The following is a 17,090-nucleotide window of genomic DNA, read 5'->3' on the forward strand; positions in this document are numbered from 1 at the left end:
ACATTGGTTAACTTTTATACATTGGTAAAAACATAGTCAATATAAGTATATGAATAGTCAAAGTGTTGCGATTATTCTGAAATTGAGAGAGATTATTATTTAATTGTTTATTCAAAAATAGATTCCTAAATATCGGCAATACATCAAACTAGTACAATTCTGAATACAAAATTTAGATCTTCTCAGTCATAAACTATTCTGCACAAAAAAGTCTAGAAAAAAGAATGGTGGAAGACTTTATGGCACAATTGAATTATGCAATAATACAACCTCCAAACTTTTTCAAACAGATAGGACATCTAAAGCCAAAATTGGTAAGGAGCAATTTCATCTTATGATCTGGAAGTCAAGGAAATGGTGCGTGTATGATATCCAGCTGATATTGGATGAGTATATCAATAATATTTGAATATTTTGTAAATACTACTTACTCCTTTGGACCAAAATTAATTGTCGCATTGTAACAAATTCAAGTTTATGGTTTTTTTTACTTAAAAATCCTAGCACTAAAATTATCTGAACAAGTAGTATCCATTGAGATATTATGTTAACGAACTACTTGTGAACAAACTCAGTTATAACCCATTTGTTAAATTTATAAACAAGCTTGAAAATAATCCCAATCTTTTTAAATGCATGAGTCAAGCTCGAACTAATTCATGTTCGACTCACTTATGTTCGTAAACAACTTGTTTAAGTTCTTTATATGTTTGTTAATGTTTCATTATAAGTAATTAAAACTTGTTCGAACTTGAATAAATATGTATCGTTGTAAAAACTAGTTTAACATATTTGTATAATCCAATGAAGGCAAAATATAAATTCTAATTATAAACTGTGAATGTATTCAAGTAATTATTTCAGAACATGTAATTAAGGTTTATGGATTAGCAAACCTAAATGTCAAGATGCTGTATTTCTTGCTCAAAAAGTACAAGGGATAATATGATTACTAAGACTGCAGCAAACTAGAGCAATACTGAGAGAGAATAAGGTCTTTGGTATTGACATGTACACTGCAGAAAGAAAGTCTAAATGATGTAAGCTCTCAGCCGAAATCGTAGACCACAACCACCCCTCTTCCCCACCAAACAAAGGAAAAAATTGAGGGGTAAAAGAAACTCTATCCTCTTTCAGCCCTCTCTTTGTCGGAACACCTTTTCTAATCTTTAACTTAGCACATTACCACCAATATACCATACCCTACTGCGGTAGCTGGTAGCGTCTCTTAACAGGGCTTACTACCTAGGGTGGCTAAGGAGAACTTAAGGGCACAAACATGGAAGAAGCTATTTATTTACCGATGCAAAACTTACTGAAGATACTTGATAAAACTTCTTCAGAGATGTCATCCCCACTAATCTGACCTAGAGCCAATGCTGTTTCTCTCAAATCAATTGTCCAGAAATCCAATGGGAGTTCTTCTTCCATTGATGTTTTTAACCTCAATAAAGCCTCTTTGGTACGTACCAACTGCTCACAATGTCTCTGTTGACAAAGAAACATTCTCAGTACGATCACCAAACCAAATGCCAATAGAATTAACATGTAAATATAAAACAAAAGCAGCTAACATAGCAATGTTGAAAGAAACATATAATAGCAGCCAACACAGCAATATTACGCCAGAAACACAGGTGTATAACAAGCATGACAGATACAAAGATTGAGCTTGTGGTAACCAGTGGAGCCGGGCAGACAGGAAAAAAACCTGACCGGTCCATTAAGCTATCTAACTGGGAGACAGGTGGGACACCATATTGTCAGTTAAATTAAATTGCTAATAAATAAATTGGTCCAAAAGGTCTGTCAGGCACAATTTCAAAAGATCTGTAAGTACAAACAGCCCATATTTCCATGCCTAGATTGAGTCCATGCAAATAGTTAATGCCAATATTGTGCTAGGTCATTCCAGGCAAATAAGTATCTTCATTTTCGAGATTTGGTAAGGCCACTGGATTTGAATTTGCAAGGTGCATAGGAAAGAAGACTAGAATGCATAGGATATAATAAAATAGGTTTCCTGAGTTTGGATTTCAAATTTAGTGAAGGGCTTTGAACATTAACTAGCTTAGAATTATCAAACTAAAGAATTAGATATCACTTGTTCAATTGTTTTTCCCAAAAATATAGCCTTAAGTTTCAATAGTCACGAGAACTTTTCTGGCCATCATTATTATTACAAGACAGAAAATTGGTCAGAGAAAGGCTTTAAGGATTTGAGAGCCAAAGTAGACTTGATGGAGGAAAGTTCTACTTCTACATACTGGTTTCATTGATGCAGAACATCAATGGAGCCAAGGCAGTTAACTCTATTAAATGTTGAAAGAATGACCAAAGGGCTAGCAAACCACCAGCACTATTATCTACTTCATAATAGCATTTATCAACAGTCATGGTTGAGGGATGTAGCACTATTGCTGGGCAGTGAGATACAATAGTTTTCTGTGTATGTTGTGTAGTTGCTGTCAGTAACACAATTTTTAAAGTGTATATTTACATCAGATCTAAGTTCCAGTATTCCCAATCTATAGCAAATTGCTAATCCTTGATTTCATATGGGTCATTTGGGCTGAGAGAGATGGTACATTCGTTCAGGACATATTTCAAGCTTTTGCAGATGCTGTCTTGTAGTAAATACGAAAGGTAGTGAAAAAGAGAATCAAAGCCAAAGGAGACTTTCATATGGGACTTTTTGGGCCGAGAGAGGTGGTACATTCATTGACATATTTCAAGCTTTTACAGATGATGTCTTGTAGTAAATACGAAAGGGAGTGAAAAAGAGAACCAAAGCCAAAGGAGTGGAAGTAAAACATTTTTTAAAAATATATTCCTCATCAGCCTTATGGGTTCAAGCATAATGAGATGGCGATGAGTGCGAGTATAGGGGATGGAACCTTTCTGAACGAATCCTTACTTTGAAGATGTTGAAATTACACACTAACAACATACAGCATTATTTGCATATTTTCCTTGTTCCCCCTTCCATCTTGGCTACCTTCTATGAGCTAGGAAGGAGGTGGTAAACCAAAGGTAAAGAACAATGCAGAGTTAACATAATATGATGAACTACAGTTGAAGGTAGCTAACCTGGTTTATAGTCCATTTTCGCCCCCCAGCAGTAATGCTGTTGAGACCCACAACCTCTGATACTGCCCTCTCCAGATCTTCCAGTCCTTCACCAGTGACAGCACATGTAGATATACACCTAGCAAAAAGATCATCATCGACACTGAAGCTTTCAGCACATGCAGCTGGAAGACAATCTATCTTGTTGATGACAAGGATTATTGGTGTAAAAGATCTCATATCCTGTGTATTTGCACAAAAAAGGAAAAGCAACATCACCTCACAACCAAGTATGAATTAGTAACAAGTGCAGAAAATAACAGAACATCATGGTTAGCTACAGTTTGCAAAATAAGCTGGGAGACTTTCGTGATTTACCACATTGGTGTATTAAATAGTTTAGAGAGAGACCTTAGCAGATTGAATTCTACGCAGAAGATTGTTATCATCCATTGTCCAACCATCAGCAGCACTAATTGTCATAATAATGACATCAGCACCCAAGGCAGCAACTTCAGATCTTTCTACCCCTGCAACCAAAAATGTCAAAACAAGTTAATAATTTCAACCATTTAGACGGCATAATCCTTACTCTATAATTTAGGACACTTATCAATGGCTGATCTACATAGTATTATAAATGTGACAATGAATAAAAAAAATAATGGCTGTTCTACATAGTACCAGCTCAAGCACTCAGCATTCTGCAAAAATTACGTCCTCATTCCATAAAATGAACAAGGAAATAAGGCCTACAATCTGCAGACTGCAGTGCCAAAGCTGTTACCAGCACTGCAGTCTTCTTATTCTTGTAACATGTATTCCTACACATTTTTTTTGCTCTATGCGACAATGGATAAAAAATGTGCAAATAAACTTCAATTTGACTACCATCAACATAAATCAATATAAGAACTTTCATAATATCCATCCACACACTGTTAAGCTATGGCTTTATTGTCATATAATAGAATAGATGCACTTACCAATTTTTTCCACAATATCTTCAGTTTCCCGAATTCCGGCAGTATCAAGCAGGGTAACAGGGATTCCTTGAACTGTAATACTGGCTTCAACAACATCCCGAGTTGTCCCAGCAATTTCAGTGACTATAGCTCTCTCACTCTGCATGCTAACAAGGAATTAAGCCATGTAATTGCAATCAGTTTAGCAAGAAACATACCAGATTAACCACATCACAAGAGGAAATGAATCAAAGAACTCTCATGCACTGGTACTCAAAATCCCCCCTCCCCCCAACAAATAAATAAATAAATAAATAAATAACCCCACTAAAGGACAAAGTATTCATGCCTGGTTACATATCGCTCAGCTAAAATTTGAGTTACAAAATTGCCACCTCATCCAACATAAAAACTACTCCCTCCGTGCTTTTTTAAGTGATACACTTGACCGGCACATAGTTTTAGGCAATTTAATTGAATTAATAAAATAAGAGGTAAGTGGGGTAGTGGAGTATTAAAAAATTGTTAAAGAAAGATAGTGGGGTTAATAGTTTATTGAAAAGTAATGAATGTGAGAGGAAAGATATAATAAAAAAGTAGCAGTGGGTTTGGGTGGGGACCATGAGAGGAGAGAGATATAATATTTTAATGTAATTTTTTGCCAAAAAAGGAAGTGTATCACTTAAAAAAACACGGCCGGAAATGGAAAGTGTATCACTTAAAAAAACACGGAGGGAGTACAAATGCACACATCTCATGAGCCATAACAATCAACGACACCAACATCACACTCCTTGTAGAGACCCCTAACATCTTACAATAATAAAGCATGATAACATAGCTTTCTTCAAAATTTCATTATTGATTCAAGATGACAAGTAATATTCCCTCTGTGGCTGGATTTGTGGAACAGCTAAAGCTCAGACAAGTGCAAGTTGTTAAGGTTTGTATATGTAAAACACAAATCAATCAAGAAAATATTTTAAATTTTACTCAATGAGTTTGATTCAGAACATAGATATGCTTATTAATGCAATTAAATGTTCTTTAATGATCTTTTGAAACTCATATAGAGCTTTTTAATAGCAATTTTGAACATCAAATTTGAAAATTCAAACATAATGCACATAAAAATTTGAAACATGATATACATATTGGAGAAACAGCTTGTAGATCAAAACAAGCAATCAAAAAGCTCATTAAATTTAAACTAATCTTGTTCATGTCATTTATGGGTGAAGAAATATTATGCCATCCATACACTATCCATTGTATCTTTTGGGAAAGCTACATGACATAGGTCCTTGTGTATAGTGCCTAGAGGCTAGTGGTAAATCCAAGCATATTATATATTATGAAATTGCTACTACATTAAATAAAGTCTATTAGTTAACCCCAAATACAGTAGCAACTAGCAAGAATTATCATGAATGTGGAGACATATTTCATTAAATGAGCAAAGAATCTGTTTTGTGTACCTTGCTCCAAGCATTCAGAAGGCTTGACTTTCCAACATTAGGCCGGCCGACAATTGCAATCTGCAAACAGTTGCAAATATAATTACATCAACAGCAGAACAAAGGGAAAAAGTTGATAAAGTAATGTTGTAAGCCTGTAGCTATAATTAGAAGTTCAGAACTAAATCATACTTTCAATACCTATATTGAGGAAAAGCTATGCCTTTTATATATTTGGCCAAAACAGGATTTATATTTGTGAAGTAATTGGCCATCAACTACTCAAATTAGAATATTAGATAAATAATATAGATGGTCTAAGCAAGGTGAGGCAATAAAAATATACAGCAGAGAAACTAAGACTTTTCCAGTATAAACATTAGAAAACAAAGTCATTAACAGAAAAACCCAAGCTTAAGGAATTACTCCATATCAAGTTATTGGCAAGTGGAGTTTTGCTTTTCTAAACTATTGACAGAGAAACTCCTATATTGCAAAGTTGCAATTAAGTGACAAATATTTTGATTCATAGGTTACAGTGAAGATAACACCCTGATCATTCATCATAAAAATTTCAAAAAGATTTGACACTAAATATACTACTAGTCTTTACAGAAGAAGAAAAAAATCAAGACATGAAGTATTTTACACGATTGTGAAGAATTGAATCAGTCCCTAACTTTTGATGAAAAGCAAATTTTAACCTGCAGTCCTGATTGTAGAAGCTTGTCATAGTTGGCAGTTTCCAGTGCCTTTTGTACATCCTCTACCATAGCATGTATTTTACTTTTAGTTGATAACACGTCCAAAGGCGGCATTTCATCCTCAAAATCAAGACGCGCCTCAATTTCACAAAGTAATTCTATGCATTGTTTTCGGATCGATTTGACAAGATGTGAGAAACCCCCCTGGCAAAAGCATTACAATAGTTTGTTATAATATTCAAAAAGTAAAAGTACTCACAATAAAAGTATAATCTACTCCGTAATACTTAAACCATACCTGGATTCCAGCTAGTGCTGCATCAGCAGCGCCCACGGAATTTGCTGTTATAAGCTTCCCCACATTTTCTGCTTGGGTGAGATCTAAGCGACCATTTAGAAAAGCACGAAGAGTAAACTCACCTGACAAAGAGAACGAAATTTTTTTCATGGACAGCATATTAACAACAGATGTCCCTGAAACTGTATGGAGCTCATTTAAAAGAGGAGCAATCATTATTTTTCCTCAGTCCCTAATAGAGAAACCCATTTCTCCAAAAATTTGCATTTTAAATAGAATCCTCATTTTTCATTTGGGTGGGATCCATCATCATTTAAAATCAACAATGCTCCTTTAACCCCAATTTATTTTCTCCCACCTCTACTTAAAACAATAAACTATTCCCACCATCTTCATTTTTGTTTAAGTTTAATAAACAATACCCCGCTACAATTCCTCTCCTAAATCCAGGAGAAATGGGGCTTTTATTAAGGGGTAGGGAGAGTAATAATGCTTTTGTGGAATTTTGGGTAGTAGACTTAAAATTCATGAATCCAGATACACAAGATACTTAAAGCCCCATAACCTTTTATCATTAATAAGAGATTCGTGTATTGTGAGATAACAACACAGAACCGCATATTGGTTTTTTTTTTTTTTTTTTTTTTTTTTTTTGGTTTCCCTAGATTCAAACACCTCCCTCAAAAGAGGTCAAGCAAATCAAGTATCTCTCGTCTTAACCTTTACAAATAAACAAGTGAGATAATGAACAAGTAAAGCAATTCTTTTCTCTAAACAACATCCCAGATTATGCAGATAATCTAATCTCATCAAGTCACTCGATATTATCATAAAAGCTTCCCCTAAAGACAGCCCCACTCAGCACTTAGGGACTCTGGAGATGAAAATCATAAAAGCTCCCCCCTCAAGACAACCCCACTCAGCAATGTTTCTGACATTTGATTATAGTATATCTAACTTGTGTTATGTGAGCAAAACATAATTTGGTTGCAGATTGTTACTCCATAATGTTCAACTGTTTAACTATTGGCTTTCCAAGCATGTCATGACTGTCATCAGCTCATCACTGACTTATGAAATGATTGATAATTAGATTACAGAAAGGAACAAAGAAAAGAAAAACATTGTGGCAGAATAACAAATATTAATTTTTATACTGACAAAGTTCACACCTGGTTCAGCAAGTCTTGCACCTGAATCTAAACAAGCCCTCAGCACACGACGAAGACATACTTCACTACCATGGCACTGGAGCTCAATCACATCCTCGCGAGTGTAAGATCTTGGAGCCAGCATAGGAACCACTAAAACCTAGCAAAAAGCCATTCCTATCTTAAGATAGCCTGTTTACATACAACAGATAACTGAGCATGCTTGAAGCACTCGATATGAAGTTATATAAGCTTAAAATACTCCCTTCATTCCACAGAGAACTATGAACTTTACTTTATTCCTATTTTGGCAGAGTATATACAATACTTTACTCCTAATTGGCACAATCTCTCTTCTCTATATGATATACAGTAGTAAAGAAAGCATATGGACCAGAGTTTACAATATTTTCTCCTCTTGGATAAAATTGTGTGTTTACAGTAAATGGATACTTTTTAAAAGTAGAACAAAGGGAGTAGCTAGGAACACAACAAAATTTTGTGCACAATTCTACTACATTAGAAACTGAGAATAAAAGAAATGGCAAAAGAAGGAAAAAGTACTTGGATGTAAAACTCGGGAACCATCCAATCTGAATCAAAAAATAAAATCAAATAAAATAAAAAATAAAAAATATAAAAAATAAAAAAATAAAAAAACCCTCTTTATTCGCTCATTACCTCTTAGATAAATTATGGCACATCTAATTTTAAGATACTAGGAAAGATGACATCTATTTTCGGACTTCCTGAAATAATATACATGACTATTATATTATATATGAATAGAGAGAATATAAGTCTCAGTGAGTACTTTGAATACATAACTAATTTGACTTGCATTTAAACATATTTACACAAAATAATTCACATCAAACATTCTAACCAAAAGTGATTACAAAAAAATTAAAAGCGCTAATAGAGGAGGTTTAGAGCAAGAAACTCATAGACAACAAGGAATCCTCAAAATTCAAAAATGATATAAGAAAGTCAAAGCTTAAGCTTATGCCAATAAAAATTTTCCATTAAATCATATTGGGAATCAATCGTCACCTATATGCCAACATTGGTAAGTCTACCGTCTACGAAAGCTGAAATCTCCTAACTAGCAGCTTTGTGCGCTCTATCTAAAGCTAAATTGCCAACTTCCGATACTTCTACAGCAACATCAAATCCTTAATTCTAAACACATAGGGTCGGTTGCATGAAATAATAAACCATCTCTCGTCATCCACTAAGATCTCCTTCCTCCATTACTTCAATCTAGTGCTACAAGCTTTAGCAAACCCCCCCCCCCCCCTTTTTTTTAATTAAATCCCTCCATCCAAGTTATCTTTGGCATCCCACAATTTATAAATTCCATAATGTCACAGTTCTCTACTTAAGTGAGTTTTTTCATGTCCTATCACATTATCTAGCAACTCCAACTTTCCTACAAATTCAGTAGACTAAATTCTATCCCTCAAAGTGTTTCAAAACACATCCATCACAGATTCACAGTAACATTTTTTTAAGACATTTCCCACAACACAACCTACAACCATCTTCTTAACACGATCTTTCTTACTTGTCCAACGTTATGACTCATATAATAATGCTTGTCTAATAGTGGTCTTGTAAATTTTCCCTTAGACATACTGTGGTCGCACAACAACACATGGTCTCCATTTCAGCCATCGAAACTAGACTTGACTAGGTCTCCATGTCGGACATTGAGACTAGCCATAGTCTTGTAAATTATATTTTGGTCAATTCGTCAATATCTCTGTTTCTCTATAAATTCAACCCAACATACTTGAAAAATCTACTAAGAGGTAATACTCCATGAATCCTGACATCTGTTTCCACTTCTCGATACAAATCATGGCATACCCTTCTTCACTTAAATATCAATACTTTTCCTCAAATGAAATGGAGTAACTAAATCCTATTCCATCAAATTGAATTAGAAATTAAGCAGCATATGTTTGCTAACAAGTAAGCCTACAAAAGTTGAAATATTCTAATTAGTAGCATTGTATGTTAAATAAAAACCCAACTCCTAAATTTCAATAACTATGCTAATCCATTACACTAAAAACAAACAAAAAGTAGTAAATTTCACAACTTTTACATAGTTTTTCTTAAAATTACTTTTGCAATACATCCCCACATTATTGATTAAGGGCCTGTTTACATTTACTTAATTTCAGTTCAGTTCAGCTCCAATCAGTTCAGTTCAGTTCAGTTCCAATCAGTTCAGTTCAGTTCAGTTCAGCTCCAATCAGTTCAGTTCAGTTCAGCTCCAATCAGTTCAGTAAATATGAACAGACCCTAAAAAGCTTAATAAAAAATAAAACCACTTAATTACCTCATCAATAACATTGCCAAGATGATCCAAAACCACACCATATTCAACAACATGGCTTTTAGGCTGCCACAAACAACTACCCTTTTCTTCCTTCTCCCTCTCCTTCTTCTTTCTCTCCTTCATTCGCCGAAACACCTTTCGAACAATCTCCACCGAAGACGGCCCCGATAACCTAACAATACCCACAGCAGCAGGAGGACCACCCATGGAAGTAACAATGGCAGCAATTGTACTCGAAACTGCCACATGGGTTTTCTCAAAAGACCCAGATATCCGTTCATCATGCTTCAAAATCAGCAAATTCCCTGCAAAAATTACAAGAAATTGAGCTCAAAATCAAAACAAATGGAGTAAAAATCAATCAAAAAAGGAGATTCAAATCAAAGGGGTACCATTTGAAGAGGGGAAAGATTGAGAATTGAGAGCTTGAGTAGGGTTTAAGGAGGGTTTTGAGCAGATGGGTCTGCAGAGAAGAGGAAGTGAAGAAGAGGGTTTGGGAAGAAGCCAAGTACGATGGATGATGTTGAGTAGAGAACGAAGGGATGAGGGAAGATGTGCCATTTTTTCTTGTTTTCTTTGGTGTAGCGGGAAACAATTGTACATGTACCATCAATTTGTGATGTTACTCATGTTAGGTTGAAGTGAGTATAACGGTATGAGTAGAGGTGTCGATTTGGATAATCGGATAGAGTTTGATTGGGTTTCTTAGGGATTTAGGGTTGGGTCTATTCAGTTCAAAATTACATTGATGTAGCGAAAAACAATTTTACATGAACCATCAATTTGTGTTATGAGGTATAGGTTGGGAAACTAAGTTAGTTCCCACGTCATGCCTAGGGATGACAATAAATCTGTATCCGACTCGGATCTGTGGATCCACATCTGTTTTCACGGATATGGATCTTTGAAATTTAGACCCAACATATCCGGGTCGGATTCGGATCCTCTGCTATAAAGAGGATCTAAATATGGGTCTAACCAAAATATCCGTATCCAGATCCATTTACCTGTTTTTTTTTATAATTTTTTTTTTAAAACTACAGCCCTACCCTACAACATGTTATATTTAGACTTTTAATTCATTACTAATGTTCATACTAATTCCAATACAGTAGTATACTAGATGAAACCCGTGCAATGCACGATTTGTTGAATTTTTTAATATATATATTTTTTTGTATTTATGTGCTAAATTTCGTTGCATATTTAGATAAAATTCCTAACATCAAAAGATAGTAATTTATATTTAATTAATTTAAACTTAAAAATATCATTCGTCAATTTTGGTTATGTGGAATTTGAATTAATAAATTCTAAAAGAAATTAATAATCTCTTATTTAATTGGCTACAACTAAACTTTATAATCTTACGTGGCGCGCTAAGAAATTTAGATTCTACGTGGTTTTCTAAAATCTCGGGAAAAAACTCCCCTTTAAATATATATATTAGATTATCCGAACAATGGAGCTTCTTTAGTGCTCACTGTTCTTCGTATGTTGTTTTGTTTTTGTTTGTTTTTATATTTTTTTATTTTGTTTTGTCATTCTTTTATGAATCTTATAAGTGTAATTGTTACTATAACTTGCAGTTTGTCACTACTTTAACTTAGTTAGTTATATCATTATAATCACTTGGTTTGTTATTTAAAGTTGGTGAAAAGTATAAGATCCGTTTTGGACCCAGATCCGTAGAATCCAATGAATATGTATATGGATATGGATCTTCTATTTTCATACTCGGCAGATCTGGATCCAGGGTACAAAAACGGATCTGGATCTAGATCCAATCGAATCCGATCCAGATCCGACCCGTTGTCATCCCTAGTCATGCCGCCATGCATGGTAAATTTAATTAAATATTATTAAACTAGCATTGTAATTAGTACTTTATAAACAAAATAAAATCTAAGAATATTGTTGACAAAATTTGATCAAAATAAAAGATTACGAAAGATATGTTAGATATAGAATGATGTAGAAAATTATCAAAATTATGTTAACAATTTTAATTTTTTTATAGCTGTATAAATATTTGTATTAAAAATATGTCAAATAATTGATTGAGGAATTAATAAGGTATGGGGTTTGTGTTGGAAGTTAAATACGTAAGAGGATCGCGAAATGATTATTTCACCAAAGCATTGGTGTAAGCTTTCACCAAAGCATTGGTGTAAGCTTTCACCAATGACCAAGTCATCACCACAAGCCCAATTATTAGCTTATATAGCTTACTAAAACCCTTGTCAATGCACGTGTATTAGTGTATGTGTGATTGGAGAAGGTCTGGCGCATAGCTCCTATATGCAAACATTGCATATAGAATGGCAATATAGTAATAAAGTTGAAGTTGTAGTTGGAGTATAAACTACCATTTGATAGGTAAATAGTACCATTAAAAGTTGTAGTGGTATAAATATTATGCTAATAGTACAAATAAGTATGTAAATGGTACATCAAAATATTATACCATTGTGAGATATAATAGTAGTACTAAGATCTAATGGTACAATATACATGCATAATAGTACAAAAAATGTACCACTGTAACTAGGGGTGTACATAAACAGGACCGGACCTGACCCGGACCTGTAGATTCAGGTCCGGTCCCGGTCCTTGAAAATCAAGGTTTCCGGTCCCGGTCCGGATCAGGTCCAAACCCGGGGTTTTCAGGTCTGGACCTGAAACCCGGTAAAAATGCGTTTTTTTATTAAAAAAAAAAAAAATCCAAAATTTGAAAACAAGTCAGTTTCATTCTTGTAAGTTGTAACCCACTAACCCTAACTCACTCCTCACTCACTCACTCTCTCTCTCAGCCGACACCACACCAACACCCACCCCCTCACGCAGCAGATCTGCACACCAGACCACCACACCAACACCCAATCTACCACACCACCCTCGTATTCTCACGAGCAACCACCCTAATCAAGTACCAAGAGGTCACGATCGCCGCCGCCTACCCCTGCTAGCAACCACCTTCAAGCGTGTATGATGAATTCACAAGCAACCATCGTCCTCGCAGATACCCGCTGCTAGTTTCACGCCAAGGAGTATGAAATTGTGCGAGAAATTTAGATCTATTTAATATATTGATAGCCCACCTTTGATTGTTAAATGGTTTATCAAGTTAAAGAGATTGTGAGGGGCTACGAAGTATCAATTTCCTATGCCTTGATCTGGAGTAATATTACTACTTTTTCCTTTCAAAATTTAATGTTGATTGCTGGTGCTTTTTTTTTTTTTTTTTAATTTTTTTTATTTTATTTTTGAAATCACTTTTTCTTTTTTTTGTATTTAATTTTATAATAGGTCCAGCAGATTTTTTATTAGGGAAAAAAAACACAAATCAAGAATCGGGTCTGTTCAGGTCCAAACCCGGACCGGACCTGATTGTTCAGGTCTGACCCGAAACCGGACCTGTTAATTCAGGTCCGGTCTCCGGTCTTCAAAATTCAATGATTCCGGTCCCGGTCCATTAAGGTCCGGGTCAGGTCCGGTCCGGTTTTGGACCGGTGTACAGCCCTAACTGTAACCATAAAAAGTACCATTCTGGATGTCAAACCTCAGCGCTTTTCCACTTTTGCCCTCCTATATGCATTTTTGCATATAGGGACTATGCGACTAGTGGGACTCTGTGTGATTGTGTAGTTTACACATTCCCCTAGACTTTTGCTTGTTAGTAGTTAGGAGGACAGTGTATACAAAAAAGTACTTTGCATTTTAAAAAAAAGTAGTCTTTTACATTTTGTTTGGATAGAATGAAGTGAAAGGATAAGAAGAAAGAGAAAGGGAGGAGAAACATAAGGTAAAGGATTGGGGGAAGGAAATAGAGGGATTCATTTTCCTTTTTTCTCTTCAATAAACATAGGGGATCTACTTGCAGTCAACAACCAATTGCTAAGACCGAGACTTTCTCTCTCTAGGAAATTGGAAACCCCTATTCTTATCCCCCACCGCTACCATCGCTTCCCCTTTCTCCTCTCCTACTCGCCGGCGATCGATGCTAATCTCTTAGCCATCGCCAGCGAGTCTAGTTAATTAACTTTTCTTTTTTTCTCTTCCTGTTTTATCTCTTTAGTTTCCCTTTTTTGCTATTTTGTTTTATGGTTTGTCGGCAAGGAATACAGGGGACTTGCCCTCGTCGGTAGTTTGTTGGTTTTGGTATATCGTCAGGTGTTTTGCGGCTAGTTTCATTAACTCAAGAACCAGAGGCTATCCTTAACGCCGTCGTCAAAAGGATTAATCTAATTTCCCAACGGTAAAGGTGAAGTTAAGGCTAGGGTTTCCTCGCGTATCTAAGGTTAGGTTCAGTGAGGGGTTCTTTTCCGTTACCGTTGACGATTGTTCGTGGTGTTGGGTTTAGTTGTTGCCGGTGAGGCCTTACTAGTTCTTGTTGTCTTTTCCTGTGTTCTTTTGCTTCTTTGTGTGTTTGTTTTAATTTCTTTAGTTGTTGTTTTGGTTTATTTGACTTAGTTTTAATTATGTTTCCGTATAAGTTGTTGGTTTGGTTGTTTGATTTAAATATAGTAGTTTTAGTTATGGAGGGTTATGAAGTGTGGTCGTTGTTCTCGGCGCCTTGTTGGTTGGTTTTAGGGGTTGTAAGGTTAAGCAATCCCTTGCTAGTTTGGTAAGTGGCCCTTTAGTTGCTTGTTCGGGGTGGGATTGTGTTATGGGGGGGGGGGGTTGTCATGTTGCATGAGTGGCTTCCCTCTTTGATAGTTTGGGCTATGTCCTTTGTGTTTGTGCTATTTTCCATAGGCTAGCGGTATTTATGCAAGCAGAAAGCTAAGTATTCCCTGCATTTGGAGTTTGCAGGGAGAAAATAAATTTGAGGGGAGAGGTTTGTTCGCTTTTCCAGTTGCTTCTTAGTTGTGGGATGATTTGGGTCTTCATTCACTGACTATCATCTCAATGTCGGTGTTGGCATTGATGATGACAAAGACAGTCATCATTAAAAATTTCAATCTTGAAGGAGGCTCCTCGTCTTTAATGTTTGGGGTAAGCAAAGTCCTCCATTTTCTTGCATTCTATATAGGTACTTTCCACCGGGATTTTGCATAGGCATTATAGCAAGTTTTGGTTCCCTTCTTTAGTGTTTGCTTGCATTATCTGTCCTTCTCCAAGGTTTTGGTTCGTTTGACAACTTTTGGTCCAAGGAAAGACTTTGGTAAGAGTCTTTTGGTTATCCAGGCCAGGTTCCGAGGTATTTGGTATGATGAACAAGGGTGTAATCTTTCACTTCATTTTCCCTCTACTGGTTTAGCTAAGTGGGATTTGTTGTTTTTAGTTTCTTGTTTTAGGTCTCTTAGGTTGTAATTTGTCCTTTATTTATGAAGTACTCACTGTCAAAATAGTAATAATAATAATAATAATAATAATAATAATAATAATAATAATAATAATAATAATAATAATAATAACAACAACAACAACAATGGGTCTGTTCTGTTCAACTTAATTTTAGTTTAGTTTAGTTTAGTTTAGTTCAGTTCAGTTCAATTCAATTCCTAATTTCCTTCTCTCATAAACAGTTCAGTTCATTTGTTTTTAATAAATCGAAATAGGCCCATAACCCCATCAAAATTGAAGACATTTAGAGGGAAAATAAAGCTTGCCTTTTCCCTCTTTTTCTCTTCCCTTCCCATCCTCCTCTTTCCCAACCCTTATTTTCCTCCCTTCATTTCTATATGGGATAAGATAAGGAGAATATCCCAAAGTAAAAATCATGGCAAACTCTAGGGTCTTCTCCCTCCCCTTACCTCCATTTCCCTTCCCTCTTTTGCCTTCTCCTTACTTTTCCTTCACTATTGTTATTCAAACATAGTATTTAGAGTCCTGCGAGAGCGTTTGAGTCATTCAAGTGCAAAATTTATACTGATAAGAAGCATATGATCAAGCAATTGGGTTGGTTTTTGTAGGCGTCGTTTGAAGCGCGCCTACGTTAAAGCATGTGGTGAATATGCTTGGCACTCATAGGAAGTGGGAATTGACATTACGATTAGGGACAACGATTAGGGACAAGGAAAGTAGGGAGCCGCCAACAAGTTTTTAAGGAACTTGTAAACCGTTCACGGATCATTATAAGGCAACCACGAAAAGGGACAACGATAGGCAACAACGATTGACCCGTGAAGGTTACACCCCATTCATAATCCATGAGATTACTAACTCCATATGGTTCGGAACCACGAAAGGAGGATCGGGGATGATGGTACGAAGTGAGTCATGGAGTCACATTCGCCCGTATTGGCCTCTACTCGATTCTTATTGTGAAAAGTATTCATGCGATCTCAAAGGCATACAAACAAAATATTTAATTCGCTCCAAACTATTAATTATGTTAAATTGGTTGAATATTAATGCACACATTATTCTAAAATATTGGTGATCACTTGATTAAACAACAAGATTAAAAAGGAACCTAAACCGGTTGTCCAAAATATCTTATCAGGCGTGATATTCAATTACATATTCCCTTTAACATGCAATATGGTGATCATAATAATAATAGAACAAACATTAATATTGGAAGCAATTCAACAATAATATCGTTAATCAAATCAAATAATAATAAACCCTAATCATGATAATAGCAACAAGAAATAATAACAAGAGTAATTAAGTGATTAATTACTCACTTTCCACGTTTCCTTGAATTGCTACATCATGAATAAACTGTTAGTAACTTCAATAAATAATAAATCAAATGGAAATTAAATTAAATAAAAGGTTGAGTTGATTTGGTCCAAACCCTCAGTTAATTCTACCTTTCATGCCTTGGTTTAAGTATAGAACTTCGGGTCAACTATGGACTCCTTAGAGTGCTTAAGGGATATAAAAAGAGAGAATAGGGTGGCTAGAGTTTAGGCTAGAGCAAGAGAAAGAGGAGAGAATATTTTTGGTGTAGGGAGAGAGAATGATTTTTGGTGTAGAAGAGAGGAAGAGAGAATGATTTGATGATCAAGCTTGTTGATGATTAAAAAAGGGGAGATATGACCTCTATTTATAGGGAAAAAAGAGGGGGTCGAATCAAGAAAAGATAAGAATTCGAATCGGATAAAACTCTTGCGATAGACAGCAGTTTTTGCGGTTTTTG

The 17,090-nt window shown here is 35.4% G+C and overlaps 1 protein-coding gene across 1 annotated transcript; it reads right to left on the reverse strand.

The window, feature by feature from the left end:
* Positions 1-805: 805 nt before the first annotated feature.
* LOC145615222 (uncharacterized) lies at positions 806-10,586 on the reverse strand. Its single transcript, XM_081670289.1, has 10 exons — positions 10,387-10,586; positions 9,995-10,299; positions 7,666-7,804; positions 6,494-6,615; positions 6,196-6,399; positions 5,513-5,572; positions 4,056-4,194; positions 3,481-3,599; positions 3,091-3,312; positions 806-1,488 (listed from the first exon to the last, which is right to left on the reverse strand). Exons 1-10 carry the CDS (start codon positions 10,553-10,555, stop codon positions 1,294-1,296), a joined length of 1,674 nt encoding a protein of 557 aa, XP_081526415.1. The 5' UTR covers positions 10,556-10,586; the 3' UTR covers positions 806-1,293.
* Positions 10,587-17,090: the final 6,504 nt, after the last annotated feature.

Source organism: Chenopodium album, chromosome 25 (assembly GCF_948465745.1).
Source record: "Chenopodium album chromosome 25, dcCheAlbu1.1, whole genome shotgun sequence".
NCBI classification, from domain to species: domain Eukaryota; kingdom Viridiplantae; phylum Streptophyta; class Magnoliopsida; order Caryophyllales; family Amaranthaceae; genus Chenopodium; species Chenopodium album.